The sequence below is a fragment of the Cupressus sempervirens genome, chromosome 1, assembly GCF_028749045.1.
Source record: "Cupressus sempervirens isolate cs-2001-9-10 chromosome 1, ASM2874904v1, whole genome shotgun sequence".
Taxonomy (NCBI): domain Eukaryota; kingdom Viridiplantae; phylum Streptophyta; class Pinopsida; order Cupressales; family Cupressaceae; genus Cupressus; species Cupressus sempervirens.
The window spans coordinates 894,638,596-894,665,961 of record NC_143118.1 but is presented as its reverse complement, the minus strand read 5'-3'; the positions used below and the strand labels follow the sequence as shown (position 1 = coordinate 894,665,961).

Sequence of the window (27,366 nt, the reverse complement as noted above, 5' to 3'; positions counted from 1 at the left end):
AATAATAACAACAAACAAGATACAAGATTGTTAACTAATGAGACATTGAGACTATTAAATTAAATAAATATTGCTCCACTATAAAAATTATTACAAACATTGTGCCTTGCAGCATCAATTTAAGGCACTATGCTGACTTCTAAGCACAAAAAAAAACAACTAAACTACATTAACTACCTGCATCTGCAGATTCCTCTGCATGTACAGAGCCAGCCACTTCTGCCATGGCTTCTACCTCAATTTCTTTATCTTGCTCTGATCTGATAGACAAAAACAATGTCACTTGGTTCTGGATAGACTTGAATTTAACAATGAACAAATTAAACTCTCAATAGTCAAAGACTAGCGCACCTCAATCTGTATTAATATTAGAGATTAGCATTGCCCCTTATAGAGCTTACACATAGCATTTTTTGTAAACTGTGTGACTTCCCTAAGGAAAAGTGTTTTCCCTGCTCAGTATAACAATGAGACTAAATATAAAACACTAAAAATCACCTTATTTTACGGGTGGGCCTAGGAACCCCACTAACATTGGCCAACTCTGCTTCCAGCTCATTTTTCTACAGGAAATGGCATAAATTTGAGGTTACAAGAAAACATCAAACAATGAAATATTAAGTAGCAACACAATGGTTCTCTAAGTTAATTATATCTTTTTTTTTTTAAAGTACACACCATGGTATCTCGCATTTTTTCAAATAAAATTGATTTGACAGCATCTTTTCCAATCCACCGACACAGTTCTAAGGTGAGACCTTTTGATGATGCACGCACATTTTGATCTTGGTGATTGAAAAGCTCAGGAAGCATCTTTAGAATCTTCTTTGGGGAAACAACTTTTGTCCCAAATTCACTGGCATAATACAAATTTTAATTTTAACGTCTATGACAAAACACAACTAAACATTAGAAATACAAAAACTTCATAAAAATTTAATGTCTATGGCAAAACACAATGAAACATCAGAAATATAAATATTAAAAACTTAATAAAAATTTAATGTCTATGGCAAAACACAATTAAACATTAGATCCAAACACAATCATGCAAATAGATCTAAAGCCATTCTCAAAGTAAATAACATTACATACCTGATAGCTTGAAACATAACATCTATTGCTGGCACCACTGCCTTTGCAACTTTATTTTTAATTGCCTTTTCCATTGCTTCCTGGATTCAATAAGTGTACACAACACATTAGAGGAAGAATCGCTTCTCTAACACCAACATAATTAAAAAGCATGCAACAAAAAATCTTATCATCGTTTAAAAATCCAAATCCCAAAATGTCACCATTGCATTTCTCTTTAAATAAAATGAAAATATAAAATCAGTATTGCATGTAACATTCTACAATATATTTCACATTTATTCAACAAATTTAACAAAATTGCAAAATACGCAAATAAGCAACAATTACCCGTGGGCTTTATTAAATTAATTAGTAAATGGTATCATCTATTAGTGACAGAGCTAGGGCCTAATTGATTGTAACATGTTGCAAATCTTGCAGCAAAAATATTGAATGTGTTCCTCATGCAAGATCATCACTCATGCATCTTTATGTTCCTAACTTTGACTCTTCTTACACCACAACTATAATATTTGCTCCAAAACACATGATTATCACAAGGGAGATGGATGCAACTTCATTCAACTTTTTAAATTATTAAGATAAGGATAACACAAGTTGTTTGACTCGACGGAAGAATGCAGCTCATCTGTCTCCTCACAAGTTGCAAAGTTTACCTTATTACTCAATGTTTGCCCTTTGTGGTTCCTGTTCCCATTCTTGTCTAAGTACTAGTTTCTTGACCACTAATGTTGGTGGTCCCTTGCTGTTTTGTATTTCTTTGCTGTTGATTTCACCAGCCTGTGTGGACAAGTAGCCTAGAAAGGGAATAATACTGCTCACCATATTCTTCATTGCCCTGCACTGGACTGCCTTCTTTGAATACCATATATAGCTGGCACTCAATAAGGCCACAGCATCGTTATATTACTGGAACCAAAAGCAAAATACGAGTGGGCTTCTCATTCTCACTATTGTTTTTTCCAATGGGTAATAAAGTGACTGGCTTTATGGCCATCTTTTCTCCGATAGTGGGAGTTGCAGGAGCAGCTTCATGTCTTTCAGGGCTCCATCATCTTGGAGTGTGCACAGTAGACAGTTTGGCTTTGAGTGCTTCTTCTGCCATCACAGCTTGGGCTTACTCTCTTGCCATGGGGTTGGCATAGAAAGAGATCCATTTACATGACAGAAACCCAGAGCTGGTTGCCTTGGAAGTCTTCATCATCGTTCTATCTGTTCAGTTCTTTGCTGGAAATTGCTTCTTTCATGGAGAGAAAGTGAACATTGTTGCCACAACTACTACTGAGCCTATCAGAGAAAATACACTTCTAGCTCAGTAAATGAAGTTCGACGTGGATTGAATGTTTGGTTCGGCTTGGGCTTTGTCTTAGAAGTTTGTAATGCCTTTGACTGTAAGATTGGGTCCATGGTTACAAGGAGACCCGTCTCCCCCCTAAAAGTCACGTCTCAGAGACCGAGACCCATCTCGGATACTTTTCGCATCTCTGGAGACCCCAAAAGAGGTTGGAGACTTTGTCACAAAGTTTCCTGAAGCCTCCCAATCTCCTATTCCAAAAAGTAAAGTCTCCCCCAAGTCTACTGATATAATATAAATGTAAAATATAATATTAAATAATTTTATGTATTATAGCTCTCATTTTAATGTTATTAATGCAAAAAATTAAGACCAATGAGATATAATATTGTGATTATGTGAGTTTTGAAATATTTTGCTCTGTATTAATGTGACATTACTATTATTATTTACTTTAGTCTTTTAGTTTTACAGTATTAGTCTTTTCAAATTTTGTATTTAGAATTAAACTCTTTAAACTATTAAAAAAATAATTGTTGTCTCCAAGTAACCCCATCTCCTATTTTTGAAAAATTGTCGTACCGGAGACCTTTAAGTCTCCCCATCTCCCGGTGACCTTGAAATTTGGGTCAAAGGTGAAGACTGTATGTCTGTAATTATTTGTAAGCCTGTTCTGATCTGATCTTTTTTATTATTCAAACTGTGATGGACAAATATATATATATATATATATATATATATATAATCATTACTGATGATTAGACTTGTAATTGCCAAGGAAATAAAGTTTTACTTGGGAAGAGAGAAAAATTGCATCATCCCTCCAAAATATTATTTCGAAGTTGACTGCACTGGCATTATCCCCAGCAACATGGATATCTGTTGCAATTAATTTATACCCTTGAATACACCAATTAAATAACATGCCTGCTGTAAAGCAGAGTTTGCAGGCTTGGATTTGAAAAGTTATCCGCAAGCCCAAAATCTTTGACTAGGCAAATACTCAACAAAAGCTTGGCAAAAACTCAGCAACATATGAAGTACTAAAAATTAAAATGCATGGTTTTACAGCAAAACCTATGTGTGAACGATGTGTCTTAACCAATGTTTTACCTGCTTCAACACTTTTACCCGGTATTTTTCTCTCTGTAAAAACGTGCAAGTTAAACTTGTGAAACTCAGAAAGCTTGTAAATTATGCTGTGAAGTGTAATCTTGGAGTAGTCTATGTTGCAGTTCAGTATAACCTTTCTGTTACCCACAGCCTCAACAAGTGCAAATATCTTCCCAATCTCCATACCCACAACTTGCACCCCCACAACCAAGGTATCCACTAATCTCTGCCTCCCAGTCCATATCTGACAATTGGCTAGATCAAAAATGATATGCTATTTTCTTCAAGCAACTTTATGAAGACGAGGTGATCTCTTGTCTTTCTTCTTTTGCAGAAGCCTCATTTCCTTTCGGAAGTTCTGTAAGTTGATAGCAGACTCAAGTTCAATGTGAGGAGCAAAGGCTTGATAGAGAACAAGAACAGCTTTATACTCTTGTATTATTGCCACCATGTATGTAGTTATTTAGTTTTGCATAGCATTAATACATATCCTTGTGTACTACACACAAAAATGCAAAACCACACAATCATACACAAATGTATTCTAATGGTATAGTTAGATCTGATTCCTTTAAAAAAAAATGAAAATCATTTAAAACACAAGCAAAAACATACAAAGAGCTGATATATACAATACAGATAAACAAATATTGCAGACTAGCCATCAATAATTGAGCTACACAATTTATATAAACTTAATGAGAGCAATATAATTGTAAATATTCATATCTCACATCCTAACCAATTAATGCTAACTAACCAGAAATACATCAGATGCTTCCAGCTCCACCCACAACAAAAACACAGTTTGAGCCTTTTCCACTGTTTTTGGCCTTCCGGTCAGACATTTTGAAACAACAGCATCACAGATTTCTTTTGCATACCTGCAGTCCAGAAAGTGAGGTGAAGGATTATCAAACAGCAACAGAATATTAAGCTTATAGCCTCAAATGAAATTATTAGTTCATGTTGGGAACAAACAATTTCATAATTACAGTTTGAACAAGTAAGATGACCTACAGAAAAGAAAAATAGGCCCTATGGCATTTGATAATATAAAAGGAATTTTAATGTATGTGCTTCGGGAATAAAATGTGCTCATATTTTTTTTTTAAACCCACTATTTTGAATCACACCAAAGGATCCATCACTGGGAGAGGAAAAAGCAATAATAAATTGTAGATCGGGCCTTATAAAGGAAAGGAGAATATGGACTGTATATTGTGAAAAAACCTATTAAAAATGTAATTAAAGATGAAAGAAAAGAAAATCAATAGAACAAAAGACAACAATGAAAAGAAAACTAAAAGAAAATCAGGAATCGTCAGAATTATAAAACACACCTCAAATCAAAATCAAATTAACTAAAACAACATAAACATAAGAAGAAAAATCAAAAAATAAACTTGAAAAATATTATTAAAAAAATCATCATAATTACAAATAAGGAAACCAATATATGAAGTAAAGACCAATAATAAGATCTGTTAAAGCCAAAAAACAGAAGAGCAAGCATCTATTTGTAGCACAAAAAGGACAATAATATTAACAAAAAACTAAATGCTATACAGAAAATATTTGATTGTGAAAACTTCGGTATCAGAAATCTAACTCCAAGTTCTAAGTCTAATCGAATAGCTTTGCATTAGCACTCTGCCATTTAGGGATTGAGTATTAAATCATAGGGAAGTAGGAAAGCCAAAAGCCAAATGGTGGGAAACAACAAAATTATGTGGTCAACTCTCTCCTAAAGAATTGCAATATTAAATTTTCATATCGCCACAAGGAGCAGGCCATGAAAGGCTGGATGAGGTATTATCATAATTTGACATTCACATGGGAAAATGACATGGAGGATCTCTTTGTTTGGAAATCCGTACCAAAAATGAGGCAGAATGAAAAGCAATTCTAGAAGGCTTATGTGCAATTTTGAGTTTTAATTATAGTTGGGCAGTGCAGAAATTTAGGATAAAGATACAGTATCCAGCTAAGAACTTCGGAAGCAGAATGTAGATTGGGAGATAGCAACGGCAGAACTCTTACTAGAGAGGTGTGAGCGAGTAGTGCCGATGAATGAGATAGCATCTGATCAAAGGCTTCTGTGAATATTCTTGTGCCAGGACTCTGGTGTTTGGCTTTGCCAGTTGTATTTCCAAACAGAGAGTTTTAACAGTGGACAAGAACTCAAAAGCAACCAGTAGAGGGGACTCAATTAGAGAACTGGAATTTTATGTTCCAAAAGCATTCCTCCAGTTGTGGCTTCTCCAGTTGTTTCTGCCAAACCAGTTCACTGGCATGTCATAAAACAATGTTGATAAGATACTAATAGGGATGTCAAATCCCCAAAGGACAGGCAGTATGCTTGACCTCTAGCCCATTGATGTGTATTTGATTTGAAGATGGAATTTGATAGCTAAAGTTGGCATTCTGCACGAATAAAAATGTGATCTAGGGCAAGTTCTAGCAGCAGGACTCCATTTTCAAAGATTTAGCATCAGTAGTTTTGAGTGAAGTGACATTTTAGCCTAGAAAATTTATACCAATAAAAATTTCAACAAGAAAGGTTGTTGAAATCCCTCAATTTGCACAAATAAGATGAAGTATCATTCCACTTGGAACTACAGATGTTAAATCTTTGTACTTAGATGCTTCTATGACTATTAACATCAGTTCTAACATGGGGTAGATCACAGTACCTTGATTTGAAAAGAAACAAGGTACTAGTCCAAGAACTGAGATTTAACATTAGTAGTTCCAAGGGGAGTGACACTTTAGCCTATATCAGTTACAAGTGGAGTGACAAATTATCCCCACTTGTATGGCATTATCTTCATAAGCATGTCATCAGAAAGAATATGTTCCGTGGTCCATTTCTCTTCCTTGTCTGCTACAAAGTTGGCAGGTCTGCTCGCTCGGAGTCGTGGGTTGATGAAATTGTCAGTTCTCAGGAGTCCTGTGAGCATTGGGGTGTCTTATGCTGTAAAGCTAGTTGATGTTTTCCTGGTTTTAAGGCTGATGTTTCTGTAGCTATGTAGTGATTGGTAACTGCTATCATGTTCCAGATTTAAGGTTAGGGTTTGATTAGTTGGTTATGTTTCTTGCTAGTGTTATTTTGGTCAGGATATAGTATTTGTAGGCAGAATCATATGGTTGCAGCATACGTTAGTTATTTCTATTTATTGTATCTTGGCTACAGCTTTCAAAGGTCAAGGCACCAATAGAACCCCCATTATTAAATTTAGATATTGACAACATAGCATTAGTGCTACCAAACACAAGGTAGAACCTCAAAGAAACAAAATAAAACTTCTTTCAAAGTGACCGTGCCATTAGTTGTAATGATAGCAAACTTATATGATAAAGCAAGGGTATCTAGGTCAATTTAAAAAGAATGACAATGCTGGACAGAAAAGCTTACCTTCCAACATCTGCATCTGCTGCACGTAAAAACGCAATCAAAGCATCAAGTGCCTTCTCTTGAACTGGTGCATTGGAATCTGATACTGATTTCTTAAAATATGGACCTGAGGAGCCAAACCAAACAATCTTCCAATCAAAACTTGAAGAAATATATTAAGAAAACCATAGTAAAAGGCCAAAGACTTGGACTTCTACAAGGATGCAACCTAGAAGATGCTTCTAAAATTTAGATGAATTTGTTCAAATAATGTGGTTTTGGTGGTTATTAGTCGATATAACAAAGAATAGACTGATCAATTTACTAACAATTTCATCACATAAAAAATATTAATTTCTTAACATCTTAACTCTCTTACACAGCCAGGCTCAACCAAATTTCGGTAATTCCTATTATGCATTTATCCCACAAAGGAAAACAAATTCAGATTTACTTATATATTCTTGTCTTAAGAAGAACAGCCAAACTTACATGTCCATAAAACCATACAGGTAGCTATGGCTTCACAATCCAGAAAAATGCTTGCTAATAAAATGAATAAGAAAGGACACTGGATTTCATCTGAGTAAACACAACCATGGCAATAACAAGATACAAAACTATTAAGGCCTCATTGACCTGGTCATTATTATGCCGTGAGGCCAAATATATCATAGGATTATCATATTCAATCAATTATTGAAGATAAAATTAAATTTACTAAATTCCATTTGATAGGAAACTTTCTGTTGGCATTCCTTGATCTAGTTAATTGACAAGTTATCACTATAGTCTTGACCTGTGAAGGCTCAAGCAATTTTCTCCTAATGCATAAACTGAAATATAATACAATTTTTTTATGGTTTTATTTATTTTGAATGATTTCAAGTATATTAATCAAATACAACCATATGATAATCATAGACAATCACATGAATATATTAATCAAAGACTATATGATAATCTGTAATGTCCCCTTCTCTGCGCTAGACCTTTCCGTCACCTTGTTGGTCTATCTTACCATCCGGACAGGCTAACAGCATTCATCTAGAGGATGCCAGCCAGTCACAAGAATTTATTTGGTTTCGATCAGGGATATTTTAAAGTTGAAGTACTTTTCTATAGTTAAGTCACTTCATTTTATGAAGTGTATTTATAAAATTATTTTACAACTTAAAGTCATTTTATAACAAAAAGTAACTTAAGTGACTAAAAGACGAAAATGATTTTTATCCCACATTGCCTAGCTTTTTGTGCTCTCCCTCATATCGAGGTTATAAAAGCAATGGGCTTTCTTGGGATTGTCACCATTGGAAGTAATATTATCAGAAATGTCATTGGTTGCTCTTGAGGACAAAACCCCTTGAGACAGTGGAGAAGCCGGACGTAGCTCCAGCATCTCATCGAACGCTTCAATCATAACCAAACGTGGAGCTTGCATGGTGATTCATCATAGCTGTGGGACAACATTCAGAAGTAAGTGATCTATCAAACATATACAGGAAAAGATTTTCTGAGATTAACTAGAGGCAGCAGAGTCAACCAGCAGGGTGCGATTTAGAGGCTATTGCTGGTATCAGCAAAGCAGAGAGGGTGTACTGACAATCACGTACATTCAGACACAGCAGTCCGGCTCATAACATGGAGGTTTGGAGGAGTCAGTTATCCTACTTTCTAACCACGGAGAGGGAGAGGTAAAGAGATCCGTCTTTCGCGAAGGAAAGCTCTGATAGGCTGTGGGTAGCATAACTGGAGTGCAGGTCCGAGTGACATTAGCAGCAGTCGTGGGAGCATTTGGGATTTTAATACAGGCCATCAAGAGTCTGAACTACACAGGCTAGCAAACAGGACTCTATCAAAGTCATGATCAAGTGAAGAGTCAGACCATTCACAGCAACATCAGGTGCCATTGTTGCTTTGCCTTATGCTTATTTATGTAAAATGTCAAGATTATAAGTTTAGACTAGTGTAGACATTTCTGAATATTGTGGCTAAACGTCCATTATTTTATGTAACTCAGGGTAACTGGATATCTGGTTGAATGTGTTAGAAAACATACTGCAATTTCTGAGTCTCTTTTTGATCATTCACGTTATTGCATTGTTGTTCTGCCATATTGCAGAAAAGTTATAAATGCTGAGGTAAAACCGTTGGTCACTACTTCTAACCATAAATTAAATTTGATTAGTATTTGCTATTGCTGTCCGGGTTTGGTTTCTTACATAATCATACAGAATCTAAAGTTGAAGTGTCAGTGGTTTGGTCAAGACCAAGTGAAGGATGGTGGAATGTAGACAGGACTTCTAAAGGGAACCCTGACTCCATCAGAGGCAGGATTCATAATCCCGGACTAGTTCAGTAACACCATTGCAATGTGGGGCACGACGTGAGGATGGAACCAACAATGTAGCAGAAGCTTCAGCGACACTTTTGGCTGTCAGGGCAGCAAAGAGTTTGGGGTTACTAAGTTGCATTCAGAAAGTGACTCTTATCATTATTCAGGCAATAATCGAAGGCACAATAAAAGCATGGCATCTTCGGAGGTTTGTAGATCTTATTGGAGACGAGTTAGAATTGATAAGTGATGAGTGATAATAAAATTTTGTATGTCAGAAGAGAAGGTAATAAAGAGGCATACCCGTTGTTTAATTGGGCCTTATCCTTTGCTAGTAAAGGTGAAGCTAGAGTTTAAGAGTTTAAGAATCTTTCAGTTGAAAATTTAAATGCTTGGCCATTATTTCAATTAAGCCTTCAAAAGGTGACAAAGAGATGAACAGTGTACAGGTGATGAATTAAATGTTCATTGTTTATAAGCTGGCCGAAATGACAGAGATTTAATAGGAAGGACATCGCAGTGAATGCACAAGTGTAAAAAGGATTTTATTACATCTTGCCAAAGGAGTCATTATTGCCTTTATAAGTGAAGAATTTAGGAGTACTGGTTAGGTGGAAGTTGTCAGGTGGAAGTTGTAGAACTCTCAGTAACAGAAAGAATGGAAACATCATTCACATTAAAGGTGTCCAAACAGCACAATCCTTTCTTCAGACCAGTGACAAAGGAGTGGCTCAACAGAATGTCTCTGTTCAGGGATGAATGGTTAGCCAAATGTGTTCTCATTTTGGGAGAAGTTTTCGACCAGCTATCAAACAGACATCATACAAATACAGATGTTTATTCCACGATAATGGCATGAGGACTCCAGTACCTAAAGACTTTTTGGTTGGAATTGAATCGATTCTGGAGTGGGTGATGCCCGGAAAGGGCATGGACTATAGTGAAGTCTTTGATAATGAGGAAGAGTTGGGTGATGACAAGTTTGTTCCTTTTATCTGGAGGCCAGATGTAATGTCCCCTTTTGGGATATTAGAAGATTGAAAGGCATATTCCTATAATATTAAAATTGTCTATGAGAGCATGAATAAAAGGGGCAATTTCATATTATAAGGGGGGCTAAAGGTGACAAGGAGGGATAAGACGAAAAGCCAGGAGGGAGCCTAAGAATCACAGCTTTGTGGATTAAAAGGAGAGAGGCTCTTTCAGTCAGACATGCTTGTTTTATGATTCAGTTTTCAGTTTCTCTCTTGCAACAGTTATTCAGAAAGCTTCAGCTTTCAGCCAATGTGAGGACATAGCCCCTCAAGCCAACAGACAGTGGACACAAACCCATTGTCCGTAGAGACATCACATTAGGTGTCTCATGTGTGCTTACAGGTTCTTTTCTTAGTATTCCAATCTGACTGTAAAACTGTGTTTAAGATTGGACTTTAAATGTTCGTTATTGTATTGCTGTTGTATAATGCAATAACATGTTTTAAGGAGTTTTATAAGAATTTACTGGTTTTTATACTGCTGGTATGTAACGCAATTTCATATGTTCGAGTTCTGAATATTATATTCAAAAAACCAGATAAATATCTATTGGGGATATTTCCTATGGTTTGTATTACTGGGTTTTAATAATGCAACTTCATATGTTAATGTTCTGAATGATATTTTGAGAAAGGAATCGGATCAATATCTGTTTGGGATATTTCATCAGATGAGTGAATTAAACACAGCGAGACGAGGAAGCAAGAAGGGGATGGGAAGCTTTGAAATTACTGCTGGAATTAAAGCAAGTTGTGGCAAAGCTGGAAGAGATGAAGAGAAGGGCAGGACTTGAGGTGTTGTTGCTCCCATGAAGCAAGTGTTGATGAGGATGAGGCACAGATTTAGAAGGGCCAAAGGAGCCTAGTCCCAGAGAATGGTGTGGAAGGAGCACCGACAGCAAAGGCACAACTTCACACACTTCCCAGGACCCGAGAAACATAGTTCTTTTCTATGCTATCTGTGTTTTGTAATGAAATCATAGGAACTACTTTCGGGTTAGGTAGAAATGGCTTAGATTTAAAGATAAAATGGTTTTGAACAATTTTTTGAAGGATTCGATCCTCTGCAATGTAAATGTCTATAATGTTGGGTGGTTAATTTTGAACTTAAAAGTGTATTATTATAATGAGAACTCTGGTGGTGATTTTGGTTGATTAGTTGAGAACTTAAATGGCTCTGTAAAGTGCTTAGCTTTTCAATGTATTCTTCTATTAATAAAAATAATATTACCGAGGAAAAAAATATTAACTATATAAATAATAATAAATCTTAAGACTTAAATGTAGTTACAAGCTAAACAGTGTTCGTTATATTGGCAAAATAAAGAATGTTATAATTTTATTAAAGTAAATATTAATATCATAGGTTTTAGACAACTAATTCAAGAATGAATGGAGGAGGAGAATAATATTTCATTTTCATAGTCCATTAATAACAATCTTAAGAACGGTTGGTATTCACAGCTGTTACCGAAAAAGTCAGTTTCTTTGGATGGGCCTCTACACATGGCAAAATTTTAACCCAAAATAATCTTGTTAAGAGGGGCTTCCAATTCCCTAACAGATGTATTCTTTGTAAGTAGCTTTGGAAGTAAATTTCCACCCCCCCATGTCACATGGTCTATCTGGAAAGAGTGAAACAACAGATCTTCAGGGATACTGTGAACACTTTCGATGGTGTGCAATTGGGATTGTATGCGGGCTAAAAGCTGGAAACCCTCAGAGGCCTTCTATATGGTTGACAATGCTAAGAACTTGCCAGAAGTAATACCAAGAGGAAACCTCCTCGTCCTCCATTCTGGTACAACTAAATTTTGATGGTGTTGCCAAATGGTATAAAGCAGTCAGGAGAGGTGTGATTAGAGATAACGATGATGATTTAATAGCTGCCCGTACTGGAACCTTAAAGGATTACACTAGCAACCAGGAAAAGTAAATCTTGTTCTGGGGTCTTAGAATAGCCTTGGAGATTGGTGATTCCAACTTGATAACTGAAGCAACTAAAGGTGTTATGACAGTTGATTGGACTGTGTGGAGGGGATTCTTGAGGATGCGAGGGCTTTACCAACTGGGTTTGATGAATTTACTATACAGCACATAATTACAGAAGGAAATGCTGTTGCTAGCTCAATGGCCATCACGGGGTTGGACTTAGATGGCTTATGATGCTGGAGGTAAGCGAACTTGGTGCCTTCTAGCATGAATATCCTTCTAAGGGATGAAAAAAGTGTTTATTCCTCATGTCAATCAGTAAATGGTGTGTTTATGCCCGTTTGTAGAGTATATGTATTATGGACCTTACTCGTCAAAAATGGTGGGGATATTAATTTGAAAAGAAATCAGTTTATTCCTCAAGATTTTAGTCATATGAAGCAGACTGACATAGTGTACTCACATTGCCTACATTTCCCCTTATTCCCTAGCGATGGTTTGACGTGGCCACTTGTGGATTTTATTAATTTGAATAACCCCTTCTTTGGTGAACGTGACATTAATTTTTATTTCGGTTTGATGAATATTGCAAGATCTCACAATTTGTCTGAACTTAATATTTCCTTTATGCCCCTAGTGATGATGGACTATTTGCACAGGGGAGCTATCATTTGCAAGTTGGAAGTAGAGAGTGGCAAAATTGTTATGAAAGCACTGATTTTCTTCATTCGTTTTGGATTCATGACCCTTTCTTCTTCACTAATTTCAAATTAGGATTTTTACATTTCAGCTCTAGTAGTTTACGATGCCATGGTGGGTATAGAGTTCATGTTGATCCAAATAAGCACAAAGATTTCAAGAACAATTTTGCTATGGCACATTTGTAAAGAAGGGGAGTTGCTCTGTTTATAGAATATATGACAAGTTATGATCAAAGCCTCTCTTTGCAATTTGTTACCTCTTGAGCAAAGAGAAGACTGGCTATGGGTGGCATTTCATTTGAGGTAAACGAGGAGGTCATTGCCAAAGCCTTGTGTCTCTCTACCGCAAAGCAAAAGTGGAAGAAAACAATAGGGTTTCAGATGTCACTAGCCTCAATCAGTTATCTCGTGATGTTGAACATCCCACCAAGTTGTGCAATGGTCCGGCTAGGAGCAACCTTGTGAGCCCTAGGCGCAAGTGTACATAATGTTAATGAAACATTGTACTCTCAAGGGGTGATTTGGAGTTCATTACTTCTACCATGTGCCTTTCTTTAACCACTTGAGAAACCAAAATAATATTTCATTTATGTTTAATCTTCTCCACTGCTTGGAGAACTCTATTAAGGAAGCTATGGAGGCAAAAATTAGGGTGATAAATCGACTATTGTCCATCAAGGCCTGATATTTAGGCTCTACCACTTTCATCTCACTCTCTACCCCCCACGGCCTATTATAGTCTAGGAAGCCAATCAATATGATGGACTCTCCCAATCCAAGCAAGAAGAGATGTATTAAAAATCATGCCCTTAAAACTCTTCAAGGTCCTTTTTGTTTCCTTCGACTTGTGTCTGTGGAGAAGTAGAAGGAAACAAAAAGGAACAACACCCCCCAAGCTAAAAGCCAGGGCCTCTAAAGAAGCCAAGAAATTAATTATGATATTGAGGTAACTAAAGAAACCAACTCTACCTATTGGTCTACCAAGCTAGCAATCCAAAATTCTAAGAAGGCATATAACTTGAAAGAGAAGTCAAACCCAAGAGTAGGGGAGAGTGAAAAAAATGATAAAGAACCTCCCAAGCCCTATCAATGCTAGCAATTCCTCCCATGTAATGAAGAACCTTAAAACTAAATCCATTAAAATTGCCCAAAATGTGCCTGCAAAGGAAAAGGACATGTCACCCATTGCAGATACTAGGTAGCTTCCTTGTAGATGAGAAATGTGATAAATGCAAGGTCGTTTGGAATGAGATGGATAGAAGTAAAAAGGATATTGATGATATGGATAAAAAGTTACATGAAGTGTCCCACTTTGCCTGTTGTAGAAGGATGTCCTCAGTGTGAACAACAACAAAGATGGTGATTACAATGAGATTTTTATGTTCCTTACAAAAAAATAGGCAAGGATGATGCTGACAAGGATATGCAAGAGGAAGGAATATTAGCGTTATGGTCCTTGTAGCAGAAGAATGTGTTCAGTGTGAAAGACAATAAAGGCAATGATTACAATGAAAATTTTAAGTTCCTTATTGAAGATTGGGCAAGGATATGCAAGAGGAATGAAGCTTAGGGATATGATCCCTTTTTTCCTTTTTTGCACTGGTGCTAATAGTGACCATTGTGGCCTTGACTCAATTTTTGTTTATATCACTAATACAATTACATATAACTTTGGTTGTTTATGTTTGTATAGCCCCAGGTGGTCCACTCTAAAGACGTTTTATAGAATTTTGAATAGTATTGTCCATCATCCTAGAAGTAGTTTAATTGGTATAGTAGAAGTTGATAGTAATAGGAAAGGTAGCTATGACAGTCAATACTCAATTGGTTTTGTTGTGTGGATGTTACTAAAACTATTTTTGAGATTGGGTTTGTATGCTGTTAATGTGCCAATAGTGTCAATTCATTGACTATTGCTCGTCGGGCTTTGTTTGTTGCCTCTAATACCAAAAACAATATTCAAGAAAGAAGGAAATTTGAAAATTTAAATTTAAAATGTTAATAATAATTAACATAGATATTAAATTCAAACAAATAGGGAAATTCATTTAAAAGTAAGTGGATAAAGCTATTCAATGGATAAAAATTGCTAGAAGATCTAAAGACAACGCGAGCAAATGCAATTAACAACCATAATGCAAGAGAATTAACAACTTACTAAAAAGGGCAAAAACATGATAATCATCCTAATTTAAGACACAAAAACAACATAAACTATATCAAGAGAAGGGGAAGGAGAGCACAACAATTAAGAACGGTGAAAACTTAATAATCAAAACAAACAAAAGCTATGCTTAGATAAGTTTCACTGAAAATCATGTTAATGGAAACTTGGAGGTGGAAAGTACAACAATAGGCAACTAAGACCATTACAAGGGGTGCCACAAGGGCAAACAAAGGTCAACTAATGAAAGAAAGGTGGCCCAAACAGATCCTAGGTAACAATAGATGGTATAATCAACCAGGTCAAAGAATAGAAGCTAGAATGCAGATCAAAAAAGCAATAGGAAAAGATGGCTTGCAATAAAGATTAGGTAAAAAGGGAGGATACATTTGGGAAATGTTATAGGATCATGCAAGAGATAAGAGGCTGACAAGCCAAATGGACTACATGAAGAGAAAGAAAAGGTGAAAATTAAGGAACACAAACAAGGCAAGGGGAGACAGTATAAAACAAGAGTTAGGAAGAGCTGGAAACTATCTAACAAAAATGTCATGGACTGAAATTTCACTCACCATCACGATCGTGATAAGCAAGTTGGTTATAGAGAGCGATTAATTCTTCTAGTTTGCTCCTAGAAAACTTTCTACTTTGCCAAGGAATTGAGCATTCTAAAGGAAATGTTATGTTTGGCATGGGAAGACTATTCTACCAAATCAAATTTAAAGACCTACTTATACCTCAAGTTGAAATTGAGATCCTTGATTCTAGTGTCGATGGACCAATCCATTTCACCAAAGCACAAGACCCTATTCAAATAGTCTTCCAAATTTCCAAATTGAGCATAATTTGTCTAGAGTCTTTGGTGGTTGCATCATTTTTTTACCACTAAAAGGGGCTTGAAGGCACACTCAAGGCCTTGCTTTCAAAGGATTTTAGCAATTTTATTAGAGATTGCTTCAACATATAGAAGGGTGACCACAATGGCTTCACTACAATCGACCATAATTGGTTTGGAACAACTACATGCCTTGGCTTATTTAAAGATCGTAGCAATTTGTTTGTCATAGTATGTATTCAAATTTGAATAACTTGGGAAGTGGTCAAGCTCTATATCAATGCAATCATCATCACAAATGCCACGAGCCCTACTAGCTAGAGTCTTCAAGATACTTACTTTTTGGGCTAAGTGGTAATCAGAATGCACAAGGAAGTAGAGGTCAATATGGATAGACTTTTTGAAGACTAGCCAAACTAGAAAGCTACACACTTTCCTAGTGAGAAGGATATCTAAGAAGGGAGTAGTTGGCTATTGTTTTGGAGAATAATATTTTTCAATTATTTGAGGTCAGTCAACACAACAGGCTCATCATCTAGGTTTAAGGGTGACTAAATTAAGAACGAGCTCTTCAAAGTAATGATTTGAAAAAGCTCCAAAAAAATCCCAAAGGTTGCCAACATATATACAATGGATTATGTTAAAGATTGTAGCTGTGATATAGATCTTTATCTCTCAATATCTAGACATTATTACTGTTATAATCAGCTTCATCTGAAAATGACATTTATTGTAATATTATCTATAAGTGACATGTGTCATTCACATGCGTTGAGGCATGAATATTCGAAGAATTGTAATTAATTATAGGAGTTATGGGAAACCAAAGTGACTTTCGATTGTTATTGGAAGGGTCTCTTTATTGGTTATATTTTAGCTTCAAGCAAAAGGATTGAATACTTAAACTTTTGTGATCAATAAAAAAATTGTTGCGTGGTTGGGTTTCTCCCTTCATTCTAGAAGGTTTTTCCCAGGATATCTTGTGGTGTTGTTTGTATCTCTTTTATAGTTTCTTTATTGTTGTTTATCATCTGATTTTTGGGTTCAAGATTTAACATGGTATCAAACCCAGGTTATATGATAGCAATTAAAGAAGAGGATTTTCTCGTTTTTAGCATATGTCATGTCTTTGTGGAATTCTTTTTTAAGAGAATATGGGATATGTCTTCATCATTCTCTATGACCCTCGATGCAGTTCAATGCATGAGATTACAGAGATAAATGTAGACTTCAGTAAATGTCTTCATGTTTTTTTCATATTGAGAGATTGTGCAATGTTTCTGACATTCATTGGGCATATTTATCATTTTTTTATGTTAATCATGAACCTTGGTCTTCGATCCACTGATTACGGAAATGGAGTGCGATAGAGATGATAAGTTGGTCAGTAATCTTTCAAGGAATGAACTGTGATATCAAAACAGTTGTTATATAGCTTGTTTCTAACTTCATGGCATCCAATCCTTGTTCTTGCATGTTTTGTTATGTCTTTGGTATCTTTTCTTTTTATCATACATGGTTTAGTCTATGATGTCCGATCTATTTTGGATGTTTGTCATGGTTTATTTTATCTCTTAAGTCATTAGTGTCTATCCTTTTCATTCTTGCGGTATGTCTTCATTATGTTCATATGATTTCCTTTCTTTGGTTCAATATTCTTTAATCTTCCTTGAATTATAGTCTGTTCTTCTTTGGGCTCTTCTTTTTGGGATCTATTCGTAGATAGTATCGTGACCTTTTTTCAATCTTAAGCTATAATTTCCTCAGGTGATCTCTTCTTGTATTTGTCTTATGCTCTTTCCTCTTCTTCTTTATTTGTCTCCTCCTGTTGCTAAGTTGGCAGCCCTCTGGCAGCCCTCCTTTGTGTTTCCATTATCATGAAACGACTTCCATTAAATTCAATTTTCAGCTTGTTGTTGTCCCTTTGCTATCTTTATGTATCTTGTTTGTTTTTTATCATCATCGATGTTGTTTCAAGATTTTATTCGATTAAGGTCCTTTTGTATCGGCTTGCTTTTGAGGTCCTTTTATTCACCGCCGAGTGTTTTGTCTTTAACATTATATCTGTTATCGAAGGTGGATATCACCTCTTTGATGAGGGATTCACATGGCTATATTATGTGTTAGTCTATTTCAATTTGATTTTTAGGAATTAAAATAAAGCCTATTTTCTATTTTCATCTCATCAGTTTTGTATATCCATAGTTGTTTCACTGGGGTGTATTTTGTTACATGGAAAGTGTTCGAGTTTCTTTTACTGCTAAGTATTTTTTTTTGTGGTTATGCCTTTTGTCGAAGATTAAACATGGGTTTTGAAATATTAGTAGCATGTATAGAAGAGATTTAGATTCCTTCTCAAACATCGTACTTCTTCAGTCATTCTTATTTTCAATATTCTTCGGTGTGTGAGCTGATTATTTGTAACTATGCAATGACGCTACCTATTCATCTTTCAACTTGCTTGGAAGATACCATGTAACTTTGTTTTTTGGTGAGGTCGGGCTATCAAGCAAGGAGCTGGATTAAACTTTTGTTTATTTGGAGAATTTAAAACATCATTATCTTTTATTTATTTTTGGATGAACTAATGATATGGTATAAGAATTTGGAAGATTAAAGGCTTGAAAGATCATATTTGTGTTCATGCTCCATAATGTTGAATTAAAGAATAAAGAGACAAAAAACCGGAAATTATGACTTTTGTATGAGGTAAGCAGATTGTTATGGCCACATCTAGTTTAGCAAGTGCTCTGATCATCATATGAAAGACAATCTATGTAAAAGAGAACTATTTTGTGATCATTTTACTAGGAATAGTGCATAACTTTTGATCTCTATTAGAGTGGGTATTATAAGTCATTAATATTTATGATGAATTGACTAATCTCTCGTGGTTATAGGGCACATTCTGATTGATGAGAGATTAATGAACATGAGAATGTTGGTTGCAATCATGGGGAGATATTTTTGCATTCAAAGTGAACTTTTGACTAAGAGGGAGATGTTTTAGCTTTAGAGGGAGTACTTATGGAAATCCCTTCATTCTCACATATGCTTGTGATGCTTGCGGTATTAGTAAAATTTGAGACTTCAATGGAACTAAGTCTTATTTTGTTATTCCTATTTCTATTCTTGTGTGAATAGATAAGATTGTAAGATCAGCTTTGATAACTCTTTCACTATGCGATAGTGAACATCATGTTGAGAGAGTCCATGATGTCATCACACTAAGAGATTATGTGACGGGAGTTCTATGTCATGTTGAGAGATTCCATGGCAATTCACGTTGCAAGAGTTTGTGATTAAAGGCTTAGTTGTGAGTCTTACAAATCTTTCATGTTGAATGATTCCATGAATATGAGTAATTGTTACAGGTTTTCATGTTGAGCAATTCCATGATTATTAACAATGAGTAAATTGTTCACTTAGTGTCATGTCGAGAAATTCCATAACAATTCATGTTGAGAGAATCTGTATTGGTAGTTGATTATGACTTTCAGCAAGTTTTCATGTCGAGTGATCCAATGAATATGTGTAATTGTTACAAGTTTTCATGTTTATTGATTCCATGAATGTGTAATTGTTACAGGTTTTCATGTTGAGTGATTCCATGAATATGAGTAATTGTTACAACTTTCCATGTTGAGTGATTCCATGATTATTAACAATGAGTAAATTGACCTCTTAGTGTCATGTTGTGAGATTCCGTGATAGTTCTCATTGAGAGAACCTATGATGGGAGTTAATTATGACTTTTAGCAAGTTTTCATGTTGAGTGATTTTATGAATATGAGTAATTGTTATAGGTATTTGAGTTTAGTGATTCCATGAATATGAATAATTGTTACAGGTTTTCATGTTGAATGATTCCATGAATTATGTTTTGAATCTGTATGATCAAAATTTTATCATTGACAATTTTTGTTGCAGCCTTATGTGACTGCTCAATTGAAGATTCCCTCTCTTGCTATGAGGGAGTGTTAAAGATTGTAGCTGCAATAAAGATCTTTACCTCTCAAAATCTAGACGTTATTACCATTATGATGACCTTCAATTGAAAATGACACTTATTGTAATATAAACTATAAGTGACGTGTTATTCACATACGTTGAGGCATGAATATTTGAAGAATTGTAATTAATTATCAAAGTTATGGGAAATCGAAGAGGCTTTCGATTATTATGTGAAGAGTCTCTTTATTGGTTATATATTTTGCTTCAAGCAAAAGGATTGTATAATTGAACTTTTGTGATTGTTGGTGTAAATAAGTATTTACTTATTACACTTACTTAAGTTTACTTAGGTTTATGCATTAGTTTATTATTTTGCATTATTTTATTATTTTTATTTGTGAGACACTTAGGAGTTTGCGCACCTTTTTGAGTGGTCATGTTGACAACACAGGAGTACGCAACTCTATTTTAGCACATGGTGTCTACAACACTGTTTTGCGTGTCACACCCTTGTAAGCTTATCCTCTCATCACCGCACTTACTTTCGTGCTTAATGGAGGATAACCCATATCTGGTGGACATGTGCTTGGTTGTATGACACATCATAGTGTTGATTACGAGGCATTCTAGATGTATCTCAAAGGCCTTTATATATAGGCACTCCTAGTGTACTTTTACATTGCATTAATTATGGCATATTGAATACATTGTCATTCTGATCATACTCTCTCTCTCTCTCTTTGGTCTATTGTGTGCTTGTGTTTCAGTTCTTAGTTCCTGGGTGAATTTTGGCCTTAGGCAAATTCTTACAGTGATCAATAAAAAAAATTGTTGTGGCTAGGATTTTCCCTTTCATTATAGAAGGGTTTTCCCAAGATATCTTGTGGTGTTGTTTGTATCTCTTTTATGGATTCTTTATTGTTGTTTATCATCTGATTTCTGGGCTCAAGATTTAACAGATTATGGAAGTTTAACATCTCTAGTTTCATGATTATGTCAAAAGTTTGCCTTTGTTGAGCACTTCAAGAGTTTCCACATAGAAAATCTAATGGTATATCATTTGGAATAAGCAAACCATTGCCTTTCATTGCATTTATCATTTGGATTGTTTACCTCAACAAAGAAGAAGAAGAGTGGCTCTCCATAAGCAACTTCAAATAAGAAACTACTTGCCAAGGTAGCACATTTGCCCATTAGATATCATAGTGCAACATAGCTTTTTGGTTTGCAAAATATCAACTTCACGAAAAAAACACTAGCCTCAAACAATACCACAATGAAATAACATCTTCATATGTTTCCATTAATATCATGTTGTTCATGTTGCATCTCACGCCTTTTATGTCACAATTGTTTCCCGTAGGTCAACTTAAAATGGGCATAAGTTGATCTTTTTAGGTAGGTGAGAATGCATGAAACAAAACAAGTTTGCAAATGGCAATAGCAATGTAAGAAAATTTATCCTTGAAAAATAGTTGTTCAAGCACACACTTGAAATTATGTCTAGGATTTGAATAGAAGTTTTGATAAGCCAACAGTAAATAACCTACAATGTGTAATCATTCTCCTACTTGATGAGGAGGGAATTAAATAACATCATTATATAACGTTTTAAATGGTCAATTAAATCTTTTAGATAGCTTTTGGGAATAAATTTTATTCTTTCAAGTGAGATTGTATCCTCACTTTTTTTAGTTGTCATTCTTATCCATTATGAACAAATCTTTTGAAACTCCTATTTTAAGAGACTTTTGCTCCTTAGTTGATGATCAAATATCTTGGTAACAATTCTATATCATGTTTTTGTGATAGAGGGTAGTTGATTTATCACTTTCCTCAAACTCCTAATTTTGAAGCAAATAACTTACCAATAAAACTTGATCTTCACATTTTGATATTTTAAGGTTTTAGTTAGTAATCTCCTTCACATGAGGACAAAAAACATATGTACAAGTGGAATCTTCTTTAGAGGTGCAAGGGCCATAAGGGGAGGAATGAATACACACAAGAATAGACCTTTATGTTCTATATTTTGTCCATAATTTTGATATATACAATGAAGTCCTTACTCTTTTTTCTTACATCAATTGCCATTTTTCCCTAGTTTTAGACACAATCACAATCATTACACACACTCCATGAACCCCCTCACCAACTAGCACAATACATTATGTCAGTTGTTGTTGCACCAACAAATTAACCTTATAATGTTTGATACAACCACTAGACTTATAGAACATGAAAGGCGATTAAGGAAAGAAGCCAACCAAGCGTTGTGCTACACATCATATGGAGACCAAGGGCACACGCCTTGCAACAATCCCCCAACACAAGTGTAAGGTTCAAACTTATAACCTAGGGACTAATACCAATTGTTAGTTGTTGTTGTACCAAAAGATTAACTCGTTAATGCTCGATACAACCACTAGACTTGTAAAATGCAGGAGGCAATTAAGCCATGTTGCACACCAAGTGCTTCATTGCACATCACAAGGAAATGAAGAGCACACACCTTGAAACACATTAGATATTTTGGAACAATAAAGATTTCTTAAATATAAATGTAGTGTCATATATTTGCACAAGCACATGAAGGGAGAAAAACGGTATTGTTTGTGTGTGTATGTTAGCATACCATTTTAATCTAGTCCTCATTGTGGATTCTATATTTTAGTTTTTTAGTAACAACCTAAAATCAGTTCACGATCCAGATTATTTCATATATCCTAACTTTTGTGCAGCCTAAAATTATATTTTGACTCAAAATGACTAAGAAACAGATTTAGCCTCTTTTAACTTATGTTAGTGATGAGAAATTCAAGTACTTGCTTATGCATGAAATTGTATGCAAAAAGACCTTCACAATCTTTTTATTGTGATTAAGCAGATCAGATGTAAGTCCAAAGACAAAATAATAACAGTAATATAAATGTGAGGCAGAAAAAGCTACAGAATTACCCAGGTATTATATTATAACTAAAGTAAGAAAATATAATATCTGTAATACCCCCACTCTAGTAATCAATATAATTGAAAATTCTTATGATTGTTGACAAATTCTTGAATGACAAGTAGCAGTGGTATAACCTCGAGTTGCCCTACCAACAGAAAACCAACCAAATAAGAATTTTCAAGAAAAATGTTCTTATTGAAATTTAGCATGGCAATTTTCTTTTTTCATGCAAAAGACCTGCAATGTGAGCCCTAGATATAATCTTTGGAAATACAGAAACATAAACAATGCATATGAAAGGCCTGAAGTTCACAATGGAAGATCAATTGGGCTGTGTGCTATTATAACTAGTGCTAGACACAGATTACAAACTTGAGCCTAGGTATCCTTCTATCCCACTTATTATATGGTGGCCTAGGTATCATTATATTTATATCCTTCACTCCATTTTGACCAAGGTATCCTTCTTTTGGATGAAAACACTTGAGACCCTTTGCCACTACAGTCCACAACCAATCAAGTCAGACGCAGCTTTGCAAAGAATAGAGATTTGGAAAAAGTAAAACCTTAATAATCTTCTCAACCCCTTGTACATTACGATGTAGAGGTCAAACGTTAACCAAACTCCTTCAAGTTTTAACAATTCAAAGGCCCCAGAAAAAAAACCCAAAAACAATTACCAGAAATCAACCATACAAATCATTAGACTGCAACCACTATGCAAACAGGCCCATGTGATATTTTCAGACAAAAGGCTTACAATACATTCTAATTAATTTAAATTTACAACCTCTTATAACAATTGTCAACTCCAGAGTAAGACACAACAATTGTCGTATAGTAACCGCAAATCAGCCAAGCAAATCAAGGGATTGCTATCATTATGCCAATTAGAATTGGCTGCAATTTCTCTAACAAAAGGCTTACAGCACTTTCAAATAGAATCTCAAATGCTTTTAAGCAAAATGCTAGACAACAATTCCAAGGCCTCCAACAACAACTCTCGGGAACATAACCACAAAGAGCTGAGCAAGCAGGTGGCTGCCATATCATTATGCAAAGTTGACGAAGTATGATAGCTTTGAGCAAAAGGTTTTTGACACTTTCAATCAAAAGGCTTAAGGCACATCTAAAACAACTCTCTTATCACAATTCTAAATCCCACAAATACCGCACAAGTTCCAAATCCATCCATAATACATATCAACTAAATTCTTAAAAACACAAATCGAGGGAATATTATCATTACAAAAAAGTTGAATTCAACGTGAAAATTTCCAAACAATGGTGATATTTTCAAGCAAAAGGCTTCCAATAACTTCAAGTTGCATCTCTTAAAACAATTTTCACATGCACAAATACTACAAAAGAGTTCTAAAGCCATCCGTGGCAACCATCAGGGACACATTATCAAATATACCAAACAGGGCAAGCTATAACGATCGTTTTGCAAAATTGGAATTGGCATGCAATTTTCGGGCAAAGGTTTACGATTTTTCAGACGACAGGTTTTCAATGGTTTCAGTCAAAAGGCTCAAAACACTTTCAGACGAAAGGCAGACGAAAGGCTCGTTGTACTTCAAACAAAAGGCTCGTAATACTTAAGACGAAAGGCTTGAAATGCTTATAAACAGTAAACTTCTAAATAAATTACTAAACAAACAAAAAACTTTCAAATATTTACAAAAGTACAAATTAATAAAACACATTGCTACTATTCATCAGCAATATATCTAAAATTAGGAAAAGTATTTGCGGTACAAAAATCACTAGGAAAGAAAACCCTACCGAATTCTCTGAGACGCGTATCCTTTGGATCCGTAATCCCATCGCAGACAGCAGCAAGATCAATGTTCGCGTCGTTCCTGACTTTCCAATTCTTGTGCGCCAGCCGGTCCTCCCACGGCCATTTCTTCGCCTCTTTCAACAGTTTCTCATCCTCCGTAGACATTTTTCAAAAATAAACCCTACCAATCCAGACTAGTTTCTGAGAAAACCTCCTCCAACAGCGCAATGTGACCTCCGACAGGGTTCAAAATGCAGGCCGAGCAAAGATTTAGGGGTTATGACTTCCTGCCTCCCTGCCTTCTTCAGAGATCTTGCGATCGAACCACCGGAGAACGTGAAATAATTTTACTTATATCTTATCTAAACTTTTTCTTCTCCCCTTCCGCTGGATTTGTTTTCGCTGTTGCGTGGTATTCTCTCTTCTTCTGCAACGACTAAGAAGAAGAAAGGGCGAGAGTAAAATGAAGTTAAAAAAAACCAAATGTTTTGCCGTAAATTTATTTTAAAAATAATTACTTTTCGTGAAATGTTGTAAATAGTTTTAAGTTTTTTTAGGTGCCGTTGAATTTTTGGGCTTTTTAATATTGGATGTTTGATTAGTTTTTAGGTCCTGACCGGCAGTCGAAGGTCGATTTCTGCCACGTGGAGGGGTGAGGAGGGGTCTACCGGCTGTTGCAGGTGAGGACCGTGTTTGAATGTGACGGTCAGCGTGGCGCCAAGGAGCGGGGAGGACGGGCCGCAGGGCAGCCTGCCCGGGGCTGCAACGTTCGGTATTTAAGTAGTGCCGGGCAACGGGCAGGTCATGATTGGTTAGTTTGTTTCGAATTTTGTTGAGCTGCGGGCTTTTGTGAGGGAAAATTTTGGGATTAATGCTTTGCTTAAATTAGTCAAATTTAAAATCTGATTATGAAATTCAGTAAAAGACAAGCCTGAGACATTTTCAACTTAAAGGCAAGTGCATAGATAAATTAAAAAATCCATGGCCATTTGTTAATGTTTTGATTCGCTAGTGTTAATGGGATTAGTATAAGATATTTAAATACACCTATCAAATTGAGTTATTTTATTTGTTTATTAAAAAATATTTTATTATAGATTATATTTACTATATGCAAAGACATAAATTATTCTATTGTTTATTGATTTTGATTATTTACATATATTTATAATTCAAATTTTAGAATTCTTATCATTGTTTTAAAATGAATATTTTATTTTATTTTTATATGTCTAATTTAAACTTGCAACTTCCATAGAGTTGTATCTTTCTTTTCAGTGGTATTTATTTTAGAAATAATCAATATTAATATTTTGACATATAAATGGTTGTCCAATTCAAATAAAATAAATATTTATTTTCATTGATCAATGTTAATTACAATAAAATGGTAACTCGAGTAAAATTATAAAATTAAAAGAAAAAAATAGGTTACATATATCCATTACATAGAATCAATTATATCAAATGTAGAAATTGAGAGAGTTGCATCTTTTGAACAAGGCCTGAACATGGAACTTTTAGAACTAATGCAATTGTCTTGAGAAAGTTGTTGGCTTGGTTTTTCACCCTTTATGATTTTGCTACACCCTATAGTGAAAAACCCTAGCTTTGTGTTTAAAATTTATGAAATTTGTTAAAACCCTAGATGAAATCTTTCAAATTTCATAAACCCTTGTTTTTACGCCTAGTTCTCAAATTCATGGAAAGTAATATTTAATACAATACACGGGAAAACCTTTATCCTAAGTTTTTATTTTCCCGTATTCTATTCTTTTTTAAATTAATTTTCACGAAATAAAACCCTTCACTAAAGGCAGTTCCCTAACTATGGTTATTTCCTAAGTATCGCATGCCTGCATTAAGAATTTGCATGACTTTTAGTAAATGCGGGCAAGCACCTTTGTGCCACGTAGCACTTGGTGACATTAAGTCTTAAATGCACCGCAAAGACTGGAGAATGTCAGAACCTGTCAAAGCTTGTTAGAACCTTTTCAAAATTATTGCAGAATTGTTAGTGCACATTGGAATTTTCGGCAATCTCATTGGTCAAGCTAGACAGTAGGGACACTTTTGGGGCATCATATCATTAAGTCGTTGATCTTTTGATGATCAACAGTGGGCGTATTACCGCTTCATGAAGATGCAAAGAGTTTACCTAATGCATTAACATTTGATGAGGTCATGGGTCCACAAGCTTAAAAGGTAGTAATATGGTACATACTACTGGTAATTGTTAGAACACGTTGGAAAAAGGCAATGCATTTAGTGGTTGACTCTGTTGACTAGTTTTAAAAGGCATGATCTATATACGTCATTGATCTTGGGAAGATCAATGGATAGTGCATTCCCGCAAGACAAAAATGAATGAACATTAGTTGAAGCCGGGAAGCACCTGCTTGCCATGTGGACAAGTGGGACCACTTACTCAAAAAGCTGCCTAGTCATGCTAGGGTGGAAAAGCATTATGATGTGGAATATGACAACTGGTGGGACGGTCTGTGTGTGTGCCAAGCTGGAAAATGAGTGAACTAGTGGGTTGTAATTCTAAAGCCATGATTGTAAAGTTGTAATGGTTTTTCGTGATGATTGATCTTTAGAAGATCGAAGATTAACGATCAGCACTTCACCACTTCGTGAAAATGACTGAACTTTAGTCAAAGCGAGGAAGTACCTACTTGACACGTGGAAATTTCTAAAAGGGAGTCAATGCAGCTTTTAACTTTTAAAGAAAGATGTCTGATGCTTGATAATCAATGGTCAAATTTCA

The 27,366-nt window shown here is 35.3% G+C and overlaps 1 protein-coding gene across 2 annotated transcripts in view; it reads right to left on the bottom strand.

The window, feature by feature from the left end:
• LOC149580742 (protein MOR1-like) overlaps positions 1–25,067 on the bottom strand; it is a 47,936-nt gene extending 22,869 nt beyond the window's left edge. The window contains exons 1-7 of one of the 2 annotated variants that reach the window (XM_089793327.1): positions 24,599–25,067; positions 6,924–7,029; positions 4,266–4,389; positions 1,096–1,175; positions 679–856; positions 499–563; positions 178–260 (exon numbers count right to left, since the gene is read on the bottom strand). In XM_089793327.1, coding sequence (XP_089649453.1) covers positions 178–260; positions 499–563; positions 679–856; positions 1,096–1,175; positions 4,266–4,389; positions 6,924–7,029; positions 24,599–24,761 — 799 coding nt within the window. In that variant the 5' untranslated portion in view covers positions 24,762–25,067. The remainder of the gene's footprint in view (positions 1–177; positions 261–498; positions 564–678; positions 857–1,095; positions 1,176–4,265; positions 4,390–6,923; positions 7,030–24,598) is intronic. The other variant, XM_089793334.1, reaches the window with a different exon arrangement.
• Between the last annotated feature and the right edge of the window lie 2,299 nt (positions 25,068–27,366).